The 25,312-nt window shown below is 46.7% G+C and overlaps 1 protein-coding gene across 2 annotated transcripts in view; it reads left to right on the top strand.

Annotated features, from left to right (window-relative positions):
* LOC131583765 (ligand of Numb protein X 2-like) overlaps positions 1-25,238 on the top strand; it is a 29,454-nt gene extending 4,216 nt beyond the window's left edge. Inside the window, exons 2-11 of one of the 2 annotated variants that reach the window (XM_058848197.1) lie at positions 176-328; positions 8,157-8,597; positions 11,085-11,311; positions 12,596-12,792; positions 13,950-14,315; positions 16,212-16,394; positions 17,368-17,542; positions 17,708-17,918; positions 21,570-21,728; positions 22,571-25,238. In XM_058848197.1, coding sequence (XP_058704180.1) covers positions 8,209-8,597; positions 11,085-11,311; positions 12,596-12,792; positions 13,950-14,315; positions 16,212-16,394; positions 17,368-17,542; positions 17,708-17,918; positions 21,570-21,728; positions 22,571-22,706 — 2,043 coding nt within the window. In that variant the 5' untranslated portion in view covers positions 176-328; positions 8,157-8,208 and the 3' untranslated portion in view covers positions 22,707-25,238. The remainder of the gene's footprint in view (positions 1-175; positions 329-8,156; positions 8,598-11,084; positions 11,312-12,595; positions 12,793-13,949; positions 14,316-16,211; positions 16,395-17,367; positions 17,543-17,707; positions 17,919-21,569; positions 21,729-22,570) is intronic. The other variant, XM_058848196.1, reaches the window with a different exon arrangement.
* The last annotated feature ends 74 nt before the right edge of the window (positions 25,239-25,312 follow it).

Genomic DNA, 25,312 nt, shown 5'->3' with positions numbered 1-25,312 from the left:
CATGTGCATCTGTAAACTCATGAACCATTAACACAGATGTCTTAACCAGCAGAATATGTCTCAAGTCCTCTACCAATGAGATTTAATACTGTTCTGTCTGTCTCTAGGGGAACGTAATCTTAATCCAGATTTATTTTTTATTTTTTTGACTTCTGCTGTTTCATTATTTACTTAGGAGCTGTCACCTGTGGTGAAGGGCATTTCAACTACTGGTTGCAGCAGCTCTGCCTACCCAGAGGCACTGGCAGAGTTTAAGTTCACTTCAAACTCAGCTGCAGCTGCCCTGGGGAGCCACAGTTTGAGAAGGTTTCGTTTTGTTTAAATGAAGGTAACTTGTTTTCTTTCTTTCCCCTTTACCACGATCTGAGGGTGAGATGGAATGTAAAGGGGAATTACAGACCTAATTAGCTCTTAATTCAGCTTTTTTAGTTAGTGTGAGCAAGCTTGGGCTGGAAAGTACTTTGCATAAGAAGCCCTCTTAACCCATGCAAGGAAGTCTGAGCAGGGTGATGTGTCCTGCTGTCACCCATGGCATCGGGCACAGGAGCTGTTGGGAAAGAAGAGCCAGCCAGGGGAAATGTGCTGGAGCTTCTGGAATGACTCTCAGCCATCCTGCCTTTATTTTGTGGAGCTGAGTGCCAAACTCAGAACACCATTAAAAACAAATAGTGCTACTGGAGCTGAGACTTGGACCAGGTAATGAGGGGTTCTGTGCTACTTTATCCTGCAGCAAAGCCCTAACCTGGTGCTTCTGATGTTAAAAACTCTGTCTGTTGATAGGAAATATTTCATCTCCAGGTGCAAAACTGCTTTCATGCTGCTGGATTGCTTGTGGTAAAGTTTTGTAGAAAACAAGTGTTCCTTGTTTGTGTTTTAACGAACTAAGAAAATGAGTTATTTCATGCTTAAGGCTGAGAGTAGCCAAGATTAATTTCTTTTAACTGAAATTAATTTTAAAGTAGCACTTTGATAGAATGTGATAAAGATTAAAGCTCTGTAGGAGTTTCTCACAAGACAGGAAGGCTTAGAGCTACAGAAATACCTTTTGTCTCCCAAAAGCAAGAGTCTCTCTCTTCCCGCCTCCTCCCTTCTCACATTACTTTTAAATATCTCTGATGTGACCACCCTGGTGAGGATATTCAAACAGGGGCTTTTAAAACATCCAGTTATATAAAATGCAGTGCATAGTCTGCTGCTTCCCCTGGATCCTTTGGAAGTGCTGTGCTAAAAAAGCAATGCCTGTTCCTGACCTGTGTGACAAACACAGATCACAAGTGGACAGTGGTGTGCAGGATTGCTTTCATCTCTCTCTGTAAAGAAGGAATTTGGAGGCAGACACACAGAAAGTGAGCAGGTAACAGCATCTGATACTCATTTATGGCCATTAGACACTCGATTTTTACCTCATGTTCCCAGAAGCAAACGGAGCTCTTTGGAAAGTGAGTGTGCTCCCAGATATTCAGATGAACCCAAATCTTAACATCACATCTCCTAATCCCTCTTTGTTAGGTTTTGGGCTTTTTGTTGGAGTTGCAGAAGCTTTGGTTGTTAATTACTGATTAAATCCTTAAATAATAGCGCTGGGTTCCTTCTTTCTTTGTAGAGAGCTTCTCCCACAAACATCAAACTGATTTTTAGGGATAAAGTTGCAGATAGCTGCCAAATTGAAAATGTAGGTGAGGGTGGATGTGGGAGTATTTAATTTCCTGGAGTAAGATGATTATAGACACAATAAAAATAAAAAAATAATAAAAAAAAAATTAAAAAAAAAAAAAAAAAGACAATCCATCCCTGGGGTGGTAAAACTTCCATAGGAATGTTTGGGTCAAATTCTGCAAAGAAGCAAATTGATTTAAGTGACTGAAGAATTCCTGCGAGCACAAAATGAGCAATTTGCATGTTTGTGTGGAATATGCTGTAGAAAGGAGTGTGGATATAGTGGAAGCATCTTGTAAGGGTGAGAAAGCAGGAAGAAAAACATCAATAAAACAGCTTTTTCTGCAGCCCTTGTCTTCAATTTGATGGCATTTAATGTATCCATTTTTCTGAGCACTGTGTTAAAATAGTCACTGTTGGATCCTCTTTGAAAGAAGATTGTAGGTGGAAAGCTTAATTCCTTTAAGAAGGGAGGACAGAGGAAATTTTTTGGCTCTTGTTGCCCAGATAATATTAACAGAATGATAACACCAGAACGTCCTGCTCTGCAGAAAGTACTGGGATTAATTTTTGAGGTTACATTTGTTTAGCCCTGCTACTTTGACACTCTGGGTCCTGTGAGACAGTTACTGTTGTGTGCAATCATTAACTGAGAGAGAAGCAAATGTTCTGAGCATATGGCAGTGGGAGAAATAAATTATAAGTACCAATTTTTTAAGTTTTCATGTCAGCTTTTCATTCTCCTCAAATTAAAAATGCTTGCAATTTAAGCTGTTGATTGCTAGCAAGATTTTTAAACTGAGTATTACAAATCTTTCCTTGTGTTGAACTTTCAGATGTACTAATCAGACAGGATTTTTATAAAAATCTGCAAGATTTTTATAAAAGTTTTATAAATCTGTCTGGAAGTGAGTTATGTTAAAAATTGAAATCCATCAATGTTGCAGAGCTGATCCTGCAGAAGTTGCTCCAGAAAACTCCTTGGGGTTGTCCTGCTCTACTCAAGCCCTTCAGCTCATCTCTCAGGATAGGGTTTCCTTGGATAATAACCCTTTTCTGGTCTAACAGGATAATGATTCTGATTATAATTAATGAAAATACAATTGGCTTTCTGTTTTCTGGTGGAGAAAAGAGATACTTGCCCAGTAGCTGAGGCAGATAAAATACCAAATTGTTTAACGAGCACAGAAACACCAGGGAGTTAAATACAACTTTTAAATACAACTTATTTTCACATTTTTGGTTAAAGAATGAGTATAAAGAATGATGGGGACAATGGAAATTTAATTTTCCATTTTTTCTTGATGCTGATTACAGTAAAGCAGCTTTGATTTAGAGTTTCTGAGTCAAAATGTTCACACAAATGCTGAGCAGTTACTCTTGGAGATGGCTCATTAGAAATCCCGTGGCTTCAAGGCAAACTCAGTTAGTGAAAGGGTTGCTTCTTATTTAGCTGTATAAATGCACCATTTCCAGAAGATTTTTACATTCACTGGCCTGATCTTCAGCCATATCAGAAAATAATAAAGATAATAGCAAATTGTATCAACACCTGAAACCATTCTTGGGCTTGATGTTGTGTTTTTTTTGTAAAATTGACCTCCTTCAGTATTGTTTATAAAAATCCTCTGCTATTTCAACACTTCTCTGTGCCACTGTTGTAAACTAAGGACAGTTCAGTGATGGTTGTGAAACGCTGTGGCAACACACTGGAAGTGTTCAGTGAGGACTGTGGTGCCTGTCCTATAAAACCTGGCTCATTTCATGAACCCTTCTTCACAGCAGTGATTCAATTCAGCAAAACCCCCCGGTACAAACACATTTTCAATGTGCTTTTCTGTCTCTGGAATAGAAAAAAAAATGCTATTATATGAAACACAAAATTTCAACTCTTTGAAAAAAGTTTAGGAATAGCTCTGCCCCTTTTTCTTATGTTTTATTTGTAGAGGATTGGGTTTGCTCCATCAGAATCCATCTGGCACTTGCTTTTAGGTTTTGTCTGTGCCCTCAACCATCTTCATCCAGACTGTGCTGGCTTATTTTGTCCACCCCCAAATAATTAATTAATTGTTTAGCCTTTAGTTGGAATGTTGCAATTCCAGTCTCCCAGGGAAATGTTGTTATAAATATAATAACTGACATAATTATTGCAGTGAAATATTACATAGCAGGAGATGTGGAGCACGTGTCCTGCAGTCCCCAAACCAGCTTTTATTTGGGTTTTCAGCTCAATATTTCTGTATCAACATGTCAGTGCTAACCTACAGCTGCCCCAAAGCATAAACCCTGGCATTTCTAAAATATTTCCCACGATACAACTCTATTTTTAATATTGAGAATTTGATGATTTTTTTAGAAATTATTTCTTCTCTAGTCACCCATAGCCTTCAGGAGGAATTTTACACTTCTGTTTTGTGTCCTTGCTGCAGACTGGCTGCACGGTTCTGTGTTTTGCAACATGAAATGTGCTCTGCTTACTCATCATATTTGTGGTTTTAGAAATCAGGATTGATTTGATTCTTTTTTGTTTGGGTTGTTCTATTTCCCTGGGAGTTTCCTATGTGGTCTGTGTAGGTCCCTTGAGATCCTCTGCAGAGGTGTAACAAAATGTTAAATTCCCAGGAGCTGGTGCCTCTGTGAGTCTGTTTTAGCCTCTGGTGATGTGATTTCTCACTGTTTAAATGGGAATAGCAGCAATGTTACCCCACAAAGAAATGAACTTGGGGCAGATACATTGTGGCCAAAATTCACGTGTACCAAATGCTGGAAGCGTGTGAGCAGACAGGCCTGGAACAGAGCTGGGGTTTGTGCTCTGCACTAAGGGTGGCACAGTGAAATGCTTTAAATCAGGAGCTGTGTTTGGGAATGCTGGTGATGATAAGCTGGGAAGCTGGAATGCTGCTCTTGGGGCAGGCAGGTGCCACAGGCACAGCTCCTGCTCAGTCACAGCACAAGTGGAGGCACGGGCTTGGGAAGATTTCTTAGATAATCACCATATTTTTTGAATATTTTTTATTTTTTTTCCAAGCTGTAGAAGTGAGTCATCAGTTCTGTTTCCAAGTCTGGGCTGCTGAGCAGGGATTGAGCAGTTTGCCCACCAGGAATGGTGCCGAGGGGTTCAGTGCTGCTGTGGTTCTTGGCAGACCCCTCCCAGAGCTATTAACAGTGTTGTAGATGTTCAGAGGGGGCAGATCTGAGGCTCTGGGCCCTGGCAGAGCTAAAACAAGAATAGGCAATGTGCTAATATTGTCAGGAATAGTCTTGCTTTGGCAGGAATACAGATTAGACTACCTGATAAGTCATCTTTTAAAAAAAAATGTCTAGTCTTTGAGTCAGTGTTACAGTACCAGGAATCCTACTTTAAAAAAAAGCCAGCAGTGATTTTCTAAATTATTTTTTTTAATACAGTAAAGATAAAGGTGATCCCAAAGAAATCCTTATGGGACAAGAAGTTAGGATATATAAAGAGATTTTTGCTGGTCTGTTTCCTTCAGTTCTTCATTACTCATAGAGGTGTTTCTCTCTAAATAATTCTGACTCCAGAGGCATTTCTTGTGTCACCCTTTTAGAACAGCAGAGTCCATTAGAGCAGCACATGCACATGTCAGGCTTTAACAATCTCATGCAGTGTAGGAACAGGGGACCAAGCTGCATCCTGATGCTGTGCTTCCCTCATATGTGAGTGAAAAGCCACAGAGAGATTCCAGTACTTTGGAGAAAGGCAGGAGCAGGGAAGGTGCCACCCTTTGCTGGAAGGAAGCTGGAGAGTGAGGGACGATGGAACAAAAAAAGCAACACAAGGATGGAGGGATTGATTGGGTTGATCTGGCCTTTGGAGGTTGTAATGAGGAGCTGAGATTGGATTGCACAGGACTGAATTTTTATCAAACCTCCCCTCCAGAGCTGGAATCCTGTGGACTCTCTGGACTGACTTTAGAGCGTGGCTCATTGAAGCTGACGGGAGCCAGGCCTGTTATGATGAAACACTGATTTTCTACACATTTCAACTGGGCCTTGTTGGGCTGCAGCAACATCTGTGCTGGATGAGATTTTAGCATTTCTCCCCTTGCAGAAACTCTGCTTTGTGCCTGAGTCCCTGAGCAAGGGAGGCTTGTTTGAGCCTGCTGCCCTCCCCATGCTGCTCACTCAGCCCTGCCTTGCCCAAGGCTCTGGGCTGGGTTTCAACACAAGTGTCAGCCTTGGGTTCCCTGGTGTCCTTATTGAAGGGACAGTGGTGTAAAAGTAAAATTCACCTGGGCACCTTGAAATGAAACCTTCACCCCTTGTTTTCAAGGATCTAGAAGCGAGACAGCAGATCAGCTTAGAGCAGCAAAATCGTGGTGACACTTTTATCTTCCACAAGTTATTACTCAGAAATTACTCATCAATGGGATTCATCTTGTGTAACCTTTAAACACAGAGCAGAGAATTAATTTGGTAAATAATCTGAAAAACCCCCCCAATAAAAGTAGTTTATCAGCAAAATTACTGTGAGGTTTGTTTTTGCTGAGAAAGTGGATTTGTTTCATCACCTGCCAAACTTTTATGCAAATAGTCCAACCCGAAGCACAGGTATCTCTGATGGGTAATGTTTGCCTTGGAAGCTCCTTGTTTCATGAAGTGCTGGTGCTGAGCTGATTGATTAGAATTGGTAGGAGACGATAAGTGATGGTCTGATGTTGAAATGTTCCTTTTGCACCTGTAAGATCGTTCAAGATCAGCTGAAGGCTGGCAAAAAGGCCAAGAAGGAAACAGGAGGGCTGCCTGTTTCAGGTGGAGACAAGCACCAAACAGGGGGATTTCTGAGAGAAAGGGGCATGAACACATCTGCTTTCATTTCCATGGGTGCTGTCTGAGAGCTGTGCTTTGTTTTGGGAGCACTGAGTCAGCCAGGCAGGAGTTAATGAGGGAAGGCAAACAGAAGAGCCAGGGATGTTCACCCAGGCTGAGTGCTTCCCTCAAGGGGAAGATGTTTTCTTGGCACTGCAGCAGGGGAGAGAGGAGCAAACACCTCCTGTTGTACCCACCTGGAACCGTGACAGTGATGTTTTAATCTTTTGAAGTGAATAAGTTCCTGTGGCTGGGTAAAAATTCGCCTGTGAAATGGCTGATTCTGTTGGTGATATGCTCTCCCTTTAATTAAATAGCTGACTTACCCTGACAATTAATTGGAGTGATGTATTATTTTTATTAGAAACCCATGACTAATTTTTTCTTGCCGTTCCTGGTATCTTATTGTTCTTGTCTCACCCCCTCCCGAGTTCTGCTGTGTGCCAGCTGTGTCCTCCAGGCACTGGTGCAGACCAGTGTTCCCTCTTGCTTGGGCTTTTACCTGTTCCAGATAAAGTCATTGTTTTCAGGTATTTTCCACATGGTGTTTCAGAAATTTTCCATTTCATCACAGTTTTGCTTTTTTTTTTTTCCCTATGTTTTGTTTTGTTTTCAGAGTCTGGGATTCTTTACTTAAAAAAACCCCATCAATCACAAACTCCTCAAAACATCACCACAAACCCCCCCCCACCGTGTAATGTAGTTTGCTTCTTTTAATACCACATTTCCTACTTCATTAAAATAACTGCCAGGTTAAAAAAATCCTCCCTGCAGTCATCCCTGTGCCTGTAATCTGCTAGGAAACTCAAGTGAATTTTATATTTAATTACAACAGGCAAGATTCAAAATGGATGTGACTGAAGATGTTTCTGTTAAAATCAGAGCAGCAGCTACAAGGACTCTGTCCCTTATCCTGCTCTCCCTGCTGAGAAGAGCTGAGGCTCAATCCTCTCTCTAACCTTACAACAAATGATGTGGACTATTCTTTACATTTTTTCCATTTAGGAAGCTTTAGTCTTTTTATAGGAAATTTGTTTCCATGGGGGAACATAGGCATGGATGAGTGGGGAACAATGCATTGTTTGTTAAAACAAATTTTTTTGAAGGGAGTGGGCTTGAAAGGAAGGAAATGTGGTTTAGATTTAAGTTTCTTTTGAAATTTCTTCCTCTTCTTTTGCCTCATCCTCCCCACCCTCCCCCCCAAACACAAAACAAATCCTAACAACCAGAATTCTCCAAATTGGCTTTCCACCACACACGTCTTTAAAAGATTTGGTATAATCTGGAAAGCCACAAGAAGTTTAAAAATCACTGTCTTGTGTATCCTTCCTTTCCCTTCCCTCTCTGGGTTGTTCTCCCTCAAGGACATGCAGTTTTTGTCTCTTCCAGTCCCTATGTTGGACAGGGTTTATTTAGCCTGTCTCTGGTGTGTGCATGTGTGAAGTTTAAGCCTCAGTTTATCCACGTGCTGAAAGCTTGTGCTGAATGAGCTCCTTGCATGCTCTGATCCCTCATTCATTCACAGGATGGTTCTGGAAGGAGGAGGGGAGCAGCTGGGGGTGCAGATTCTGGGGGAGGAAGCTCAAGGCAGGAATTTTTAGTTTAATTTTTAATTGGCTGGGTTTAAAGCAGGCAGTTGGCTGGAAATCTCTCTCTCTCCCTTTCCCTAGAGGTCCGTGGCAGAGCTGCTGTGTGACAATCTCCTCCCTGCTGCTGGCTGCCATGGCTGACCCCATCACTGAGGAAATGGTGTCCCAAGTGCCCGAGCTGTGCTGTGAGTGTGGCCAGGCTCACCCCTTGCTGGACAATCACCTGTACAACTTCCAGGACGAGGTGGACGATGAGCTCATCTGCCACATCTGCCTGCAGCCCCTGCTGCAGCCCATGGACACGCCCTGTGGGCACACGTACTGTTTCAAGTGCCTGGAGAACTTCATGCAGGAGTACAGCTTTTGTCCCATGGATCGCAAGAAGCTCTCCTTCCTGCAGTGCCACAAGTCCAGCCTCCTGGTGCGGAACCTGCTGGATAAGCTGATTGTGCTGTGTCCTTTCAAGGCTGAGTGCCAGCAGACCATGCAGCGCTGTGAGCTGGAAGCTCACCTGCAGAACAGGTGCATTCCCCTTCCCATCCTGTTATTGCTGTTGTGCTGCTCATCAGAACCTCAGAGCAGCTCCTCAACTGGGGCAAGGTGGGACACCAGAGATGCCAGGGTGAGGCTGCACAGGTGGGTGGGTGAGGACAGTGTAATTGTGTGTCTTCTCTGGAGGAGAGGGATGAGCTGCTCACCTTCAGGCCATCTGCAGACACTAAACCTGTCAAATACCTGCCAATGTTTGTGGGTCCTCAGCTGGGGCACCAGCTCTGGAGTTGTTAGGAACAAGCTTATTCTTGTTCTTTCCCTCGTGCAGAGAAGAAAGGCACAAAGTCAAGGCTCTGAAAGCAAGGGATTGTGCAGTGCTGCCAGTTTAATTGGTCCAATTAAGATGTGCAATACATAAGTCTTTGATTCAAATAGTGCAAGTCCCTCCAAGCCGCACATTATGCACTTGCTAAATCACCTACTTATAATTCCATTATCTTCTCTCATTCTTCTGCTGAGAAAGAGAAGCAAATGAAAATTACTGTGGTTTTTTTCCCCCATTCCTCTTGCATGGAGAAAGGGAGAATCTTTGGTGCTTCACTGCTGGTTGAGCTGTTGACAGGCAGGATATTGTCACTTTAAAAGGAGCACAGGTGACAGAGCTCTTGCTGTGGTGTGTGGAGAACCCTTGTTCCTCCCTGGTTAATGATTTGCAGGGAAGGGAGCTAAGTGCAAGCCCTGCTGCAGGTGGAACAGACCTTCCTTGGCAGGGTGTATTTGTCAGCAATGAGAAATGCCACAGGCTTGGTTCATTCAGCTGTGTTGTCATTTGTTGAGGCAATGACAGATTTTATAAATAAGCCAGCCAGGGAACAGGTACACTTAGGATACCTTTGCAGCTCCAGCCAAGGATGAGCCTTGTGGTTTTTGCTTCAATCCCCATGAGCTGAGAGCTCGTGTTAGAGCAAGGGGAAGGGATGGAAGGTGCTTGGGTGCCCCTTTCCCATCAGTGAAAGTTTATAATCTCCTTTTTCCCCGAAGCAGCCCTTTGTCCTGGCTGCTCATTATCAGGCTGGGGCCATGGCTCACACCAGGGCTGGGCCTTCCTCTGCTCTGCAAATCTGCCCTGCTATCAGTAAACTCCTGTCACTGGGTAATCCCTCTGGCACAGGAGTTACACACAGGGGAGGGAGGGAGAGAGGGAGAGAAGCACCTCAAATGTTTACATTAGGGACCTGCCTGAAAACTGTATCGTTCTCTTATATATTCCACAGTTGTTAGTGTCTTTCTTGGGGACAGAGTATTCTAAGATTCCAGACTGTTTCACCTGGGCTGTTTGGCACAGTGAGACTGAAAAATAGGGAGAGAAAAAAAACCAACAAACTGATAAGAAAATTGCACTGGGATTTGGTTTTTTCCTTGTTTTAAGTGAGATTAATAATTTAATAATTAATAATTTAATTGATAGGAAAAGATTTAAGGAAATAAGAAGCACGCAGTAACTTATTTTCTTGGGGGATTTCCCTGCCTTTTGCAAACTGAATTTGTGTTTTGGTATCTTAAGAGGGACATGTACACAAGTGGATCACTCAACTTCTGTCATTAAGTTCAGGGTTATTTTACTGCTTGGAGAATAAATAAGTAGGAATAAACCAGAGGACGTAATACTGGGATGAGACTTCTTCAGCCAGAATGTAAATAGTTTAGTTTAATTTGAAAAGTGACTCTGCTAAACACCCAGTACTACTCATGTCTCTAAAAGTGATGTTTTTGCATTTATCACCTCCTCACCTGTCACCTTTTTTATAAATACTGGTGATAAAAGAGCTGTTCTTCCTCACCCATTAGTGCTGGGACAGGCTGGTGATGTATCTGCATCCAGGGCACATTTTGTGTGTACAGCTGCATCCCAGTTCTGGGATCTCTGTGGGGAGCACTCAGTGGGATTAGGAATTCAATTGCTCCCATTCAGGTAGAGCCATCACCTGCATGGACTGGGAGTGCACCCAGGCCCAGGGTCAGGTCTCATTCCACAACAGAAAATGCTCAGTCCTCCCTTGCTGCTCTTGTGTGTAGCTGATGTATTAAAACAAAGCCTAATTCGAGGCTGAGCTTGAAACTTGAGCCACTTTCTTTGCATCAAGGTACAGTTCACAGCCATCTCTACAACATCAGAGCTCAGTGTTTGCTTATATTTAAGGATTGGTTTCTTCATGGAGTGTTTGCCAGGTAAATATTTAGCAAGGGAGACTCCCGTTTCTATTACGTTCTTCTTTTTCAAATAATTTGCTTAATAATTTCAAAAGCAGTGAAATAACAAGGCTGCACTTAAGCTGATACTCGTGTGAGTAGAAACTGAAGGTCAGATGAGAATCCACTCTATCATCTGAGAAACCAGCACTGCACTGGTGAGATCTGGAACCAGCTTCTTCCCACAGCTTTGTCAGAGCTTTTGTGTGCTGGGTCACCTGCCCAGGTGGAGGCAGTCACTGACAGTCCCTGCCAATCTCTCTCCAGGTGTCCTGGGTTTAAGAAATACAAATCTGAACTCCAGCGGAAAAAGAATCCCATTCCCAAAGGGAAGGAGGATCCTCCTGCCAAGGGGGAGACAAACACACCCAAGGATCCAGAGGTCCCAAGTGGAGGCTCCTCACTCGTGGCAGAAAGCTCTGGAGCTGCTGTGGTGTCACTGGGGACTGCAGAGCCTGGACTGGTTAACCCAGCTTTTGAGGAGACTGAAGAAGGTGAGAGAGTGGTACAGAGGTGGAACTGCGTATTTACCTTTCATAATATACAAATGAGGCAGTTATCTCAGAAAATTCAGTTTTTAAGTGTCCCCAGCACTGTCAGATATCCTTAATGCTTCTCAGCCATTAGTAGCTATCAGAGGCATCTCTTCCTTGAGCAGAAGGGAGATGCATTCATGTGCATCAGGGATGGCAGAGTCTGCTCACAAGCACAAAACTCTACAAAACCACTTGGAGAAAATCTGTGAGATTGCAGTGAGTTTTTGTAGTATTCTACAGAGAAACAAAGGCAGTCCCTGACAATGTGAACGTGGAGCACTTAAAACCCTTGCAGAAGCCAGGTAATTTGTAACTAGGAAGTGTTCCAGGTTATTTTTAATCTTGTTAGGAAAGTTAAATATACAGTCAGTTTCCTGGAGTGGTCAGTACCTCCCTCCTGGTGCTTTTGTAGCACAAGTTAAGTTTTGGATTAACAGGCAGCTCTGAAAGCCTTGCAGATCAAATCACCATCTCCAGGGTAGCAGTGCTTGTCTCAGCTTGGTAGGAGGCAGCAGCGTGGAAACCTCAGTGCCTTGTCTCAAAGTCAGGCTCAGCTTCCAGCCCCTGTGCCTGGGACAGGTAACTCACAGGTCACTTCAGTTCCCTCTTGGCTTTTTCCCAAAGCACACCTGGAGCAGGTTTTGCATCCCTGGTGTGACACCTGCCCCTCTCCCTGCCAGGCCCTGAGTGTCCCCATGCTGGGACATCCCACTTGCCAACAACAACTTTCATCTTCAAAGTGCAGCGTTGCTTAATCTCCAGCACGCTGTGAAACAGCCAGACATTCCTCCTCTTTTACAGGGGGGATGGGAAAAGGGGAGCAAAGGAAATTAGAGGAAGGAAGTTGCAGAGCAGTAATTACAGCTGGGTAGTCCCTTTCCCTCACTGGCATCATGGAAACTGGAATTTGTTATGTGAGTGCTTCTAGCAGGCCAGCTGTCACAGGAGAAAAATAAATCTCTAAATATAGCCAAACCATGCTGAATGCCTTTTAATAAACCCCAAGCAACAACAACAAAGAGTTTGGATTCACCAAAAGCTAGGAGAAAACAGGAAAAATTCTGGAGAAACTCTAAAGAACAGAGGGGTTTAAAGCTTTTTATGCAACCTTAGGTCTCCTGATAGCTGCTTTCCCTCCAGATGCTACACTGAACACAACTGCCAGGGGTTTGAATCTTGGGGTGCTGTGAAAAGGAAAATTCTGTTAATGTGTTGCTTTTTCTCTTTAATTTCCACTACCAGACCTTCCTCAGAGAACCAGTCTTGTGGCTGAAACTACCACCATCGAAATCCACCGGGAAGATCCAGAGGAAGAGCTGGGGATGAGGATAGTTGGGGGTAAGGACACCCCCCTAGGGAACATCGTTGTTCAGGAAGTGCTGAGGGACTCTGTGATTGCTGCTGATGGAAGAATTGCTCCTGGAGATCACATCCTTGAGGTAGGGAAACCCCCCTGATAGCCCCATTGCTTCCCTTGACTGGGGGAGGAGAGTGCCTGGAAAAACTGGGAAATCTCTGCAGCTGAGGGTTTTAGAGCACTGATCAGACCTCTGTGTCAGCAGCATTGTGTGTCACTTTTGGCATTCCTACCAGCCAGACTCATATTTCTGTATATTTGACAGCTTTTTGAAATTTAGGCTGTTTTGGATAAAGTAAAAGATTCCTGACAGATTTCACACAGCAGCCCCGTGTCTCTGCTCTAGTTAGGAAGTCTCATAATTGCTTGCTCCACTGTGTTGCTTAAGCTGCATATTCTCCATGGGCAGGTCCAGGGTGAGAGCTGCTGACTGGCAGTGAGTATCAGCTCCAAAATGTGAGTAAATGCAGAGCTCCAACCCACGGCCAGCAGGGCTGTGTGGCCCTGGGTGACCGAGGTGACACCTTGTACACACTGTGACAATGGTTAGCACCTGCAGCCATGGCTGCCCAATCACCTGCCAAGCCATAAATCCTCATTATCCCATGGGATTGGGCACCAGGAAGGGCTGGCAGCCCCACACACAAGTGGCTGATGAGATCTCTGAGTTGGTTTCTCAGGTGGACCCACAGTGACTCCTGTTTTATCCAGTTGGATTGTCCATGTCTCAGTAAATAGGGCAGGTCCCACGCTTGGGAGCTCTATTAACATCCTAAAAGACTGCACAGAATCTTGTGTGACAGCAGGCAAAGCAAATATTGCCTTCTCAGAGTCACCCTGGTAAAAGCATAATGAGATGGATGATTCCAGAAGCTTGTAGACTGTGGTCTACTCAAAAGTGGAGATCTGGGTCTTCTCCAAGCCTGTACTGAATGCTGGAAATTAAGGGAAGGCAGATCTGCATTTACTTGGCATGGAAGGAATGACTGAACATTTTTAGATTTGTTGGTTGTGTGGGTTGTCCTGTCTTGTCCCTGTCCTCAGTTATTCACCAATTACAGCCTAATTCCATCATCTTTTTTCATTCTTTTCCAGAAAACTTTGCTCCCTAATGTGCATCAGAGTCAGAGATTGCACAGGGAGTTTTCCATCCTGCTCCAGCCTGGCTGTGCCCCACAGTGCGGACAGTGCCTAATTAATGTGGGCTCTGATTAGTGAGTGCTTTGTTTGTCTTTGTAGGTGAATGGCGTCAACATCAGCAGCGTGACTCACTGCCAGGCTGTCTCCTTCCTGCGCCACCCAGGCCCTGTTCTCCACCTCATGGTCCTGCAGGAGAAGGGCTTTTCCAACAAGACTGCACAGCAGGATTCCCCTGGCACACACCGGGAAGTGATCCACGTCACCTTGGTGAAGAGAGACCGCTCCGAACCCTTGGGAATCAAACTGATCAGGAAGACTGACGAGGCAGGGATTTTTATTCTGGATCTCTTAGAGGGAGGCTTGGCAGCCAAGAATGGGAAGCTGAGTCGGAATGACAGAGTCCTGTCAATAAATGGCCAGGATTTGAGGCAAGGAACTCCCGAGGCTGCTGCCCAGATAATCCAGGTGAGCTCAGACATGGAGAGGCTGTGTGGAAATGGCTGTGAGTGGCTGGTGGCAGGGCTCCTGTTCTGAGCCAGGGCTAACAGAACACACCAGGGCAAGCTGCAATTCCCCCAAATCCCTCCCATGGGAAGAGACTCCCCTCTGGATGTGTGGGAAGCGCTGCTTCCGAAGGAAGATAAACACCAAGAGTGGGAATCCATGGTGAGTCATCCCTGCCAGGTCTGAGGGGAAGCAGTGGCTCACGGCACAGGAGTTCATCCGAGGAGATTGCATCTCCAGTGTGGTGTTTGCAGCCTCTCAGCCTTGCAGAAGGAATGTTGGGATGCACAGTGTGGATTGATGGGATCAGGGCAGCCTCTTGTGCTTCCACCACGCTGAAGGTGCTGCCTGGGAGATGGGATGGGCTGGCAGCACAGAGCAGATCCCTCTGATTTGAAGCCCATTTTACCTGTATTTGTGAAGAGAGAGTGGAAAATGACGTGGGGCACCTCAGGCTAAAAACATTCCAAGGTACTAAATGGGTAGAAGAGGGGTGGTCTTTCCCTGAGGAGTGTGCTCCTGTTGCAGCATGCCAGATGTTTTGGTGGAAGGAGTGGGCAAGGAATTCTAGTTAAAGGATTAAGGATTGCTGCATGTGCAGCAGATATCACATAGATCAGTTGAAATTCTTTATCTCCCCAGGCGAGTGCCTCCAGTTTGTGTTTTTATCAACAGATCCTGACACAATGCACCTCATCCCATTCTGTTTATATCCCAGAAAGGATGTGAGGTCAGCAGGAGGGAGAGCCAGTTCCCTTCACAATTACCAGAGGAGTGCAGTGCCATGGGAGAAAGAGCAGAGTTCCAGCCCTGAGGTCCTTTTCCATGTTGTGCTTCTGTTCTACGACCTCTTAGAATTTGTTTGCATCCCACGAGTGCTGCTGCATTCCTGTTGCAGTGTGCACACACAACTCCCATATGAGGAACTTTTGATCCCATTGGAAGCAGCAACCAAAGTCTCAGAACTGGCTTCATGAGGTTTGGGGGCTGAATCTCTTTGGAAGTGACATTTGTGTAAAACTGTGGCAGTTTTCCAAACATGATCTATTCCTCTGAGGGCTGATTAAAATCCTTGCTTAAATGTAACTTAAAGAGTTACATTTAAAAGGCCTCTTTTCCAAGGCCAGGGAGCTCACTCTGGCACAGAGAGGCAGGGTCCCGTGGCAAGGAGGGAGAGCAGCAATGGCATTTCTGTCATCCCAGGCAGGAAAGGAGGACGTGGGCCTTTCCCCAGTGAGTCCTTCACAATAAGGTTCTGTCAGGTGATCTGAAGGAACAAACCCAAGGAGAGCAGCAGAAACAATGGGAACACTTCCCCTGCAGCCCTGCCAAGGCCAGACATGCAGCTGGTGAAGTGTTTAACCAGAGGTGCTCTGGGGAAAACATGGATGGGAGATGCTGAACAATAGATGAACAAAGCTGGGGAGGGAAAGAACTTTAACAACTTCCTTTGCAATAAAAACTGTCATGGTCACTGTGAGTGGGCCAGCCAGGGTTCCAGCTCTGTTCACTCTGCAGCACAACACAAGATGCTGTGTTGGTTGTTTGTAGGAAAGTGCAGGAATTAATCATCCCTTTCCAGCTTCTCTTGTTTGGCATTTGTGGGGGAGAGAGGCACGAGTGAGGCCTGCCTCTACTCCTGTTCCTTCTGACTCATGTTTGCTAATTCCCTTTTTCTTCTTCCAATCACATTCCCTGGCTTGTCACAAAAGACTTTTGCATCACACTGAGGATGTTGGAGAACCTCTGTAGGAACTGATGCCAGCCCTTCTCCCTCCTGGAGGCAATGAGGGCTGTCCCTCATTTCTAACCTATTTTTCTGTCTTTTTAATTTCCACTCCTTGTTTCTCTGGGCAGACCACGGAGTCCAGAGTGAACTTTGTGATCCTGAGGCAGCCTGGGGTGCAGCTGGGGGAGCCAGTGGAGGATGGCAGCACCTCCAACAGCAGCAGCAGCAGCAGCAGCAATGGGGGGAGCCCAGTGCACCACAGGAGGCGACCAGAACAGAACCACTACAGACGAAAATCCAGCTACCAGAAGGTGAGGATGGGAGATGAAGCCAAGGTGCTGCTTATTCCCTGTTTAATAAATGCATGGTGGTGTTCTATCACAGAAGGCTGATCAGCAGCTCCATTTCTGCTTGGGCAGGTTTGGGGCTTTTGGTACTGAAGAACCATTTTATAGGGAAACATCATTTTAAGGGGAAAAGGTGATAAAATTTCTTCAGTGTTGATGCAGAGCTGGAAAAACAATCCTTTGATGTCTGGAAAGGGCAATGAGAAATTTGCCATCCACGAGATTTTTTGGGATTTGCTTCCTGACATCCATCAAACCCCACACACTGAGGGCATTGCAGTGACACCCAGTTGAGCTGGTGTGGAGCCAGAGCCTTTGTGGTCCAGGAGAAGAATCCTCAGTGGTCCCCTGGTGCTGCTGTGACTGCAGTGTGGGTCTGCCACCCCTTTGGGGGACACAGCAAATCCCCAGTGTGCTGAACCCAGAGAGAAAATCTGTGTGTAGAACTTCCAGCTGAATGAAAACCTGCTGCAGCTGCTCAGGGTGGTGTGTTGGAGTGTCCCTGGAGCTCAGGGAGTTGCTGTCCTGCATGGCTGAAGTGTGGCTCCTGCATTTAAATCCCTGAGTAGATTTACACCCTGTTGTACAGCCTGTGCTCTAATGTGTGCCTTCACTGCAACCTAAACATTCCTTCAGCTTCATTGCTTGGCATGAGCAGCCTTGAGATGAGCTCACAGCTTGTTCCTCAGTGCAAAATTCCCCTCCTCAGAGGGAGCATCTCCCTGCAGCAAATGGATTTGGGAAAATCACTGATGGTTCACCTTAGAAATGCTGCTCTGTATTCCCACCCCAGCAAGGACATGGGGAGCTGGCTTTGCCCTCCAGCACCACTGCTGGAATGCTCTGGATGAAGGAAACAAATGTTGTCTTCCAGAGCTGGGCTTCTCCTGTTAAATGCATTAATGAAGCTGCATTTTGTGCTGTCAATGCTTTGCAGGATTTGCCTCAGGGATATGTAAGTCATGAGAAAACAGTTGCAATAAAAAAGGAGCCAAAGGAATCTTTGGGAATCACGATTGGAGGTGGAAGGGATAACAAAAACAAGCTCCCTATCTATGTGACAAGTGTGCAGCCCATTGGATGCCTCTTCAGGGATGGCAGAATCAAGAGAGGTAAGGGAGGCTCTCAGACCCTTTATCCTTTAGGAACTGTGGGGTATTTCCAATGGAAGCTGGACTTGGACACTGAAGAGAGGCTGGAAACAGAGTTCCCATGACCCCTTGAAATGGGCTCCATAGCCAAAAGTCTGTAATAATCCTGTTTTATTTCATCAACAGGGGATGTACTTCTGAGCATAAATGGCATCGATTTGACTCATCTCAACTACTATGAAGCTGTGTCAGCACTGAAATCCAATGCAGCTTCCCACTCAGTGACACTGAAAGCCTTGGAAATCCTCTCCCTGAACTCCCCAGAGCCATCCCTGGACATCAGGGAGCAGGGATTCAGCTGGTCTCCCCTCTGGATCACGTGGCTTGGATTGCCCAGGTATGTTTGTCAGGCACTGGATGGAGAGCTGTTAATTACAGGGTTGACTTTCACTCAGACACTAGAAATTAATTACTTTGTTGATGAATTTGGAAGCATTCCCAGTATTCCCGTTTAGCTGAAAGGCAGTGGAAAGCCTCATTTGCCAGTGAGATCATAGAATAATGAGTACATAAGGAACTTCCACTGTTTTTCTGGAGTGACCCATCATTCCCACACTCCTGTTGGACAGTAACCTTGCTTTAGAAGCTCTGAAACCTCCTTTTTAAAAGAGACATAGCCAATGTTATATACAGTCCTTGCTGAAGTACTGACTGAAATTCTCTGTGGCTCTTTCTGCATCCCCTAACACAAGCCAAGAGACACCTGGGCTGTCTGGGAGTTTCTAATCTGCCCATCTCACTTAGGGGCAGACATTCTTTCAGTCTAATTCTTGGCTGTTGTAACGGTGTCATCTTCAGCATGAAGCAGAAATGATTCTGCACAGCTGAGTTTTCCTGCTGCAAAGCTTTGCAGCACAGGCTTAGCCCAGGTTTTAATCTGGTAAGTTCCAAGAGAAGCTTGAATTTCCCTCTCCTTCCTGGAGAGGTGAGCCTCTGGCTCCCTCCCTTTAGCAGCTACATCAAAACACCGTGAAAGGCAGAGTTTGTTGTCATCCCAGCTGACTGCAGGAGCATCTGCAGGTGGAACATAAAGCCAAACCTGCTGTGGGAAGCCTGGATCATGTACAGCCTTGTTCCTTGAGACACCCAGAGAAGAAGCACTCACAAAGCCTCTGTTGTGTTACTTAGCAGCCTGTAAATGCTCAACAAACCAGCCCAAGGAGAGGCAGCTTTTGTGTCTCCTGTACTTGGCCTGTGCTCAGCACCTCCTCCCATCTCCCTCTGCTCCCCCAGGAATTGGCCTGGCTGCTCCAGGCAGGTCTGGTGTGATCTGGCTCTGAGCTGCACCTGGAGAGCCCAAACCTGGGCACAAACCCTCAGATGCTGCCTGCTGTTTGTTCCTTCTGCTGCTGCTGCAGGGAACTACAGCAAGGCAAAACCTGGCTGGGCTTCTTTTCTTCCTTTCCCAATTTTTCTGGCTGCTTTTTTTGCAGCTTCCCCACACTCTGCTGCAGGGACTGGAGTCTTCTGTGCTCCTGGATCTCCTGCCCTCATTTCAGGATGTCCTGACATTGCCTCCATTTAATGCATTGCTGGAAATTCCTTTGCTGCTGGTATTGATGTTCCCCCTTCATTTGACTCCTGAAGCAAGAAGTGATTCCTGCTCTTCACTTCCTTTTACTCCAGCCTGAATTCTGGCTGTGGAATGTGTCTGCAGTTCTGGCTGTGGGGGTTGGTAGGAGGCACACAGCAAGGTTATTCCACTTTGGAATCTGACAGGATCTTCCTCCCCTTTCCTGCTCTAAGAAGGGCTGTAATTCCTGTGCTTCCTCACTCCTTTTCCCATCTGCTCCCAGTGGGAGCTGGCTGGTCACGCACAGGACCCGTGTTTGTCACCTGGGAATGTTCAGGGTGGCTCTGGCACTTCAGGCTGGCTCTGGGAGGTGCAGCTGCAGTGATCCCAGTGCCCTCACCTGCTGGGGTGTGCTTCCCATCCAGAGAGCTCCTGACCCACCCAAACCGGGTTTCCTTCACACAGAACCAAAGCCCCAGTGCTGCAGGGGAATGGCCACTGCACTGTGGCCCTGACAGACCCCGTGTGCACCTCACTGACACACAAAACCCCCCAAAATGTGCCCAAACTGGTCCCAAACTGGTCCCAGCACCAGCTGCTCCACTGGGATCGGCTCCTTTTGGCTGCCCTGGCCTCACTGTGCTGGAATGTTCTGCAGGCTGAAAGCTCAAAGCTAATTGCATGTGCAATTTGGGGTTTGTTCAGCTTTTTTCCCCTCAGTTATTGCTCTGCTCCAGCAGAAATATCCCTTTCTTTTTAGAGGAATGTGTTTCTTTCTAGTTTGATCCCAGACCTGATGCTGAAAGGTGTGAGCTGAAACGAGTGCTCAGGGTTAGGGAAATGTCTTTGATCTTTGCAACACTTGAGCCCACAGAGCTCCATTCAGGCCTCTATTCTTATATCTGTGATTTCTGTTTCTGTCAAACAGAAACTTTGACCTCTTCCTAGCGTTATGTTAAATCCACACCAGCCACTGTTGGTATAAAATACCATCTCAAAAGCTGGTTTGGACTGGATGTTCTAATCCAACACACCCTGAATCCCAAAGGTACCAGAAACAGAAGTTTACAGATTGATTTATCTTTTCTCTCTGAAACCTTTGTCTCTTGAAAACACATTGCATTTGTTGAGAAGTCCTGGGGGTGGAAAAGCAGTTCCCTGGGATTTATCTGGCTCCAGTGTGACTCTTCCCACAAGAACCGTGTGGAGCTCCCAGTCCCGGCCCCACTGCAGCTCCAAACTCCAACAGGGAGCAGGAACTGCCAGCTCAGCAGCGTGCTTGGCACCATAAACCCTGCGCCTCGACCTTCCCTAAACTCCCAAATTCTTTTCCCACAGTCATTTTTGATGGTAGTAAATTAAAGTTTCTCTTCCTTGAACCATTTTTTAATATGGAAAATGGATTCCTAGCAAACAGCCCTTCCCAGCTCCAGGAGAAGGTGCCTGATGTTTTTATTTATGTTCTGTGCTGACCTAGCCCTTGCCACTGTTGCTCTTGGGGCTGTTTATTCACTGGAGCTGCCACAGCCATGGCTCAGAGCTGCGTTTTTGTACCTGTGGAAGGAAACCATGGAGGAATCTGTAAGCTCGAGCTGGGGCTCCTGGTGTTTATGTGTGAAAAACTGCTGCAAAAGTAAATTACAGGTTGAAAGTAGATAATTGGATCTTTCTCCTGGTGAGAAGTTAACTGGGAAGGCTTTTGAAATCTGAAACTCCTCAGCAAAAACTGCTCAAGCAAAGCGCTTGAGGCAAAAACGTTTATTAGGAAAAGTTTAGCTGCTGGAATAGCTCAGTGGGGTGATGATGATGAGCAGAAGTTTCACAGCTCCACCGTGCCAGGATGAAACCTGAGCTGGAGCCGGGGCTGAGACGGTCCTGTGTCACCTCCTGTGTCACCTCCTGTGTCACCTGGCCATGGCTTGGTGGGGTCTGTGCTGCTGGCACTTCCAGCTCATGTTCCCCAGGCTCCCTGAGGAGACAAACCTCGCTGGCCACCCTCCAGAACCAGGGAGCTCTCAGCAAGGAGCCCACGAGTGGAACTGGACATCCTGGATCCTGCAGGAAAGCCCTTCCCTGCTCTCATCTGGCAGCTGCTGCAGCTCACATTTGAAAACCTTCCTTGCACCGAGGGGATAAAAACTCTCCTATTAATTGCATGGGCGTGGCTGCTGCTCGCCGTTAATTTGGGTTTGCCACTGGCTGTTCATTAGCAGAATTCACAAAGTTATTCGGGAGTCTTGCAGGTCCCAAACCCCTTTAGAGCCGGGTAATTCCCTCTCAGCTCTTAAAGCAACACTGAGGAAAGATTTCTAAAGGACTGGCATCATCCCATTTGGGAATTAACCCTCTGACACGCCTTGCAAAGGGGTGTTTCAAATCCTAAAACACAGGAAAATGAGGCTGTGCTTTCCATGAGGGAAAACATAAATTCCTGGTCAGGCAATTTGCCTCACAACTTTTCTGTTTTTGACACAGCTACCTTCACTTCTGTCAAGATATCGTCCTTAGTAAAGGAAACCTGGAGAGTTGGGGTTTCAGCATCGTGGGAGGCTTTGAGGAAAGCAAAGGAAACCAACCCTTCTTCATCAAAACCATCGTGCCCGGGACTCCGGCATTCCGGGACAGGAAACTCAAGTAGGTGTGAGGTTCCTGGGGAATCACCACCACCACCAGGGCTGGGGGCGCTTCCCAGACTCTCTGACCCTTGGAAGGAAATCAGCTCCCGGTTAATGACTCGCTCATCATCTCCTTTGAGAGTTAATACTGTTACCAAACTTGTAACAAACTGAGCCCTGCGTTAAGCAGCGCTTTGGTTTCTCCACAAAGGTGCAAGGAAAAGGAATTTACAGCCCTTTAAAACCTAACTGCGAAGGGTTTAATTGAGTAATTAGGTGAAAGTAGAAAGAGGATGTTTGAGATCAGTCTTGGAGGTTCCGGAGTATAAAACCTCTTGGATTAGAAGTATCCCAGCACAGGTAACAGAAGCCCTCCTGAGCAGGAGCCCAAACTGGAGGAGCTGCTGGGGAGGGATCCCAGTGAGAGGAGCAGGGTGGGACATCTCTGGGGCAGGAGGGGCTGCCGGGGACACGGCCGGGGGCAGGGTCGGGGCTTGGCTCCCAGAGCCCAGGTGGGAGCAGCGGGCTCAGCTGGGCTCTGCTGGAGTCCTGGGGCAGAGCTGGGGGGGCTCAGCCCCTCACACCCCCCAGAAGGGGCTGGGTTGTGTCACTCTCGCACCTCTGATGGTGGCAGTGGGGCCGCTGGAGCTGCAGGACTGAGCTGGGTCTGCCGTGTTTCAGCAGCACAGCTCCTGCCCTGCTGCCTGCCCCTCACTGCTGGCACCCCAGCAGCAGCAGGTTCTCACTGTCCCCTCCCCTCTGCCCCAAGCTCTTTGGAGGAGGAGTTGATGTGGCTGAGGGTGATGGTGGGTGCAGGGTTAATACTGAGCCCAGTCCTGACTGGATTCTGTCTTTGGGCAGGTGTGGAGATGAAATCGTGGCAGTGAATGGAGTGCCAGCAATAGGAATGAGCAACTCGGAATTAATCCCAATGCTGAAGGAGCAGAGGAACAAAGTGACCCTGACTGTGGTGTCCTGGCCAGGGAGCCTCGTGTGACAGCTCCACCAAAGCCCCAACACTTCCAGGTATCCAACAGCAGCTGGACAGCACCCAGGCCACAGCTGGCAGGGAAACAGGGACTGCTCCACTCCTGCTCCTGGTGCATTGCCATGGAAGACTCCTCGCTTCCTTTTCATGGAAAACATTTTACCAACAAACCTGGATGTCAAATTCAAAGTAAGGGTTAATCCCACAGTTGTTGGAGTTTCCCAGGCTCATTACAGCTCCTTAGGCCTGGTGGTGCACAGAAAACTCTTCCCAGTGTTTCTCCACAACCTGCCCTGGAGGCTGCTGAGGCTTGCCTTGATTTTCGGGCTCTGCTTTCCACAGAGTATTTGAACAGGTTGAAACAGAGGCTTTTAGAAGCAGCTACTAAATCTGTAAGGATGGGGACCCAATTTAGGCACTTGTACCCATCAGGATTTCCCAGTCCTCATTTTTAGGTGTCAGTAACCCCAGGAATGTGTTAATACAGTAAAACTCGGAGCTGCTGGGCCAGTTCCCTGTATGAGGGTCCTGTCACAAATCCCAATTCAGGATCCTGCCAACTCCACTGATTTATTGCAAAGGGACAATTTCAACAGCTTAAAGAACCACTCTCAAAGGCATCAGAAAGAGGAGTTTCATTGAAATATGATGTTGCCAAATGTGACTTTACCAAAGGTCAAGGGCAAGGTTCACTTATTGCACACAAGTTTCCCTGGTTTTAGGATTGATAAAGCAGCTTTTTCCCCAGAAGGAAGGTGAGGAGGGGAATGGGCTGGCCCAGCCTGATGCCCATTTTATTTTTGTTTCCAGTGATGAAGGGCAGAGTTCAGGCAGGGGCAGGAGGGCACCTGTCAGACTTCTCCCGCAGTTCTGTTCATGTCCCTCTTGCAGCTGGAGCAAAATATCAACTCATGGGATCAGGGGCAGCTCAAAGGATCCTTGGCTGCAGGAAAAGTCACCTCCAGAAGGAGACTGTGCCCAGCCCGCCTTCAGTTCAAACCCACTGTGCAGTTAGAATTCACAACTGAAGAACTGAAGCCCAGGCAGGGTGGTTTGACCTCTGACACTGTGAAAGTTCCTACTTGCAAACTCCACCTGAAGCAATTCCCTTTTTTAGCAGCTTAATGAGCAGTAGAAATGATGGGTTTTTCTCAAAGCAGGTTGCACTGAGAGATCTTTCCTCCTGTGCTGCCTCTGCTGCACCTTTTGCAGCACCAGCTTTGTAAGAATCCAGGGAGCCTGTTCCTTGTCCAGATGCTGCCTGGAATGAATGTTTAATTCCTTGGAGCAGCCCTGCAGGAAGGAGCCCAGCCCCAGCTGAAGCTTCTCCTGGGCTGGCAGTTTGTCATTTGCTGTCCCTGGGCCTTGTTTACACACAGTGACTTCACCTCCTGCGCTGGGAGCTGCGGGCAGGGACAGCAGGGCCTGTCCCAGAGCCCAGGACACAGCAGGAACCTCGGATCATCCTCACAGCAGCCCTGGCTGGGCTGAGCAGAACCTCTGGGGACTCTGACAGCACCTCTGGAGCTACCTGGGCTCCAGGGCTGTTCTACTGAATGCTGAGAGCAAAATAATCCACTGAGGAAAACTCATCATTGACCTCGCTGGGACACAAAAACATGAAGCAATTTTTTATCTCTTTCCAATCAATGTGCAGAATCTGTGCCTGGAACAGTAAATATTGATGTGGACAGGGAGAGGGTGATTCCCACTGCCTGCCCCAAACATGGGGAAAGGGCAGGAGGGAAGAGCTGTGCAGCTGCTGGGCTGGCAGTGGAGGGAGGAGGAGGCTGCAGAACCATTTTTACTCCATCTCCTTTCAAGGTGCCTTCAACTTCACCAAAATGTCCTCATAATTTAAATTTTGTTTCCAAAATCAGCTTGTTGTTAATAGATGTTGAATTTGTTTTGATGCCTTTATAAATTATTGTAATATTGCTGAAAAATATGCATTAGAGGTGTGGTCTTTCCTTTTCTTTCCATGTAGCAGCTAATCCCCCAGAACAGGTCACCTCAGCAAGACTGCCTCCTCTGTGGCAGGAAATGGTGGGACTCTCTTTGCTTCTCCCAGGGAAGGAGCTGGACTATCCTGAAATACACTGTGGCTTGGAAAAAGCCCTCAGCAGGAGTAAACCTCACATCCCAACACCAGGAAACCTGCAGCAGCTTCCTGATGAAAGGACAGATTATTTCCAACACCCCACCTTCACGTTTCCCTGATAGTAAAGGCAAACAATTTACCTCCCTTTAATGAAAATAAGCCAATTTAAAAGTATTTACCTTAAATCCACAGCTGCTCCTGGCCCCAAAAGCCTGTGCCCATTAGAGAATGGGGGTCCCCTCCACCTCAGCATATTCTGTCACTTGGGTGCAGCTCATTCAAATGACACAGGAGGAGGTGCAGCTCCGAGTGAATCCATGCTGGATTCCCTATTCCCACTCCCACAGCACCCCCAGGGCTGGAGGGGTGTGATCACCATTAATTGTGTCCCTCCAACAGTGCAGGAGGTCAGGGAGTGGATGTGGAACAGCCCTGGCCACCCCTGGAGAGGCACCAGGGACACCTGAGCGTGCAAAGGTGGCAGAAATGTCCTTGGCTGGGGCCAGCCCCCCTC

This window comes from Poecile atricapillus, chromosome 12 (assembly GCF_030490865.1).
Source record: "Poecile atricapillus isolate bPoeAtr1 chromosome 12, bPoeAtr1.hap1, whole genome shotgun sequence".
Taxonomy (NCBI): Eukaryota; Metazoa; Chordata; class Aves; order Passeriformes; family Paridae; genus Poecile; species Poecile atricapillus.
The sequence above is the reverse complement of the archived record's forward strand: the minus strand, read 5'-3'. Positions and strand labels throughout refer to the sequence as shown.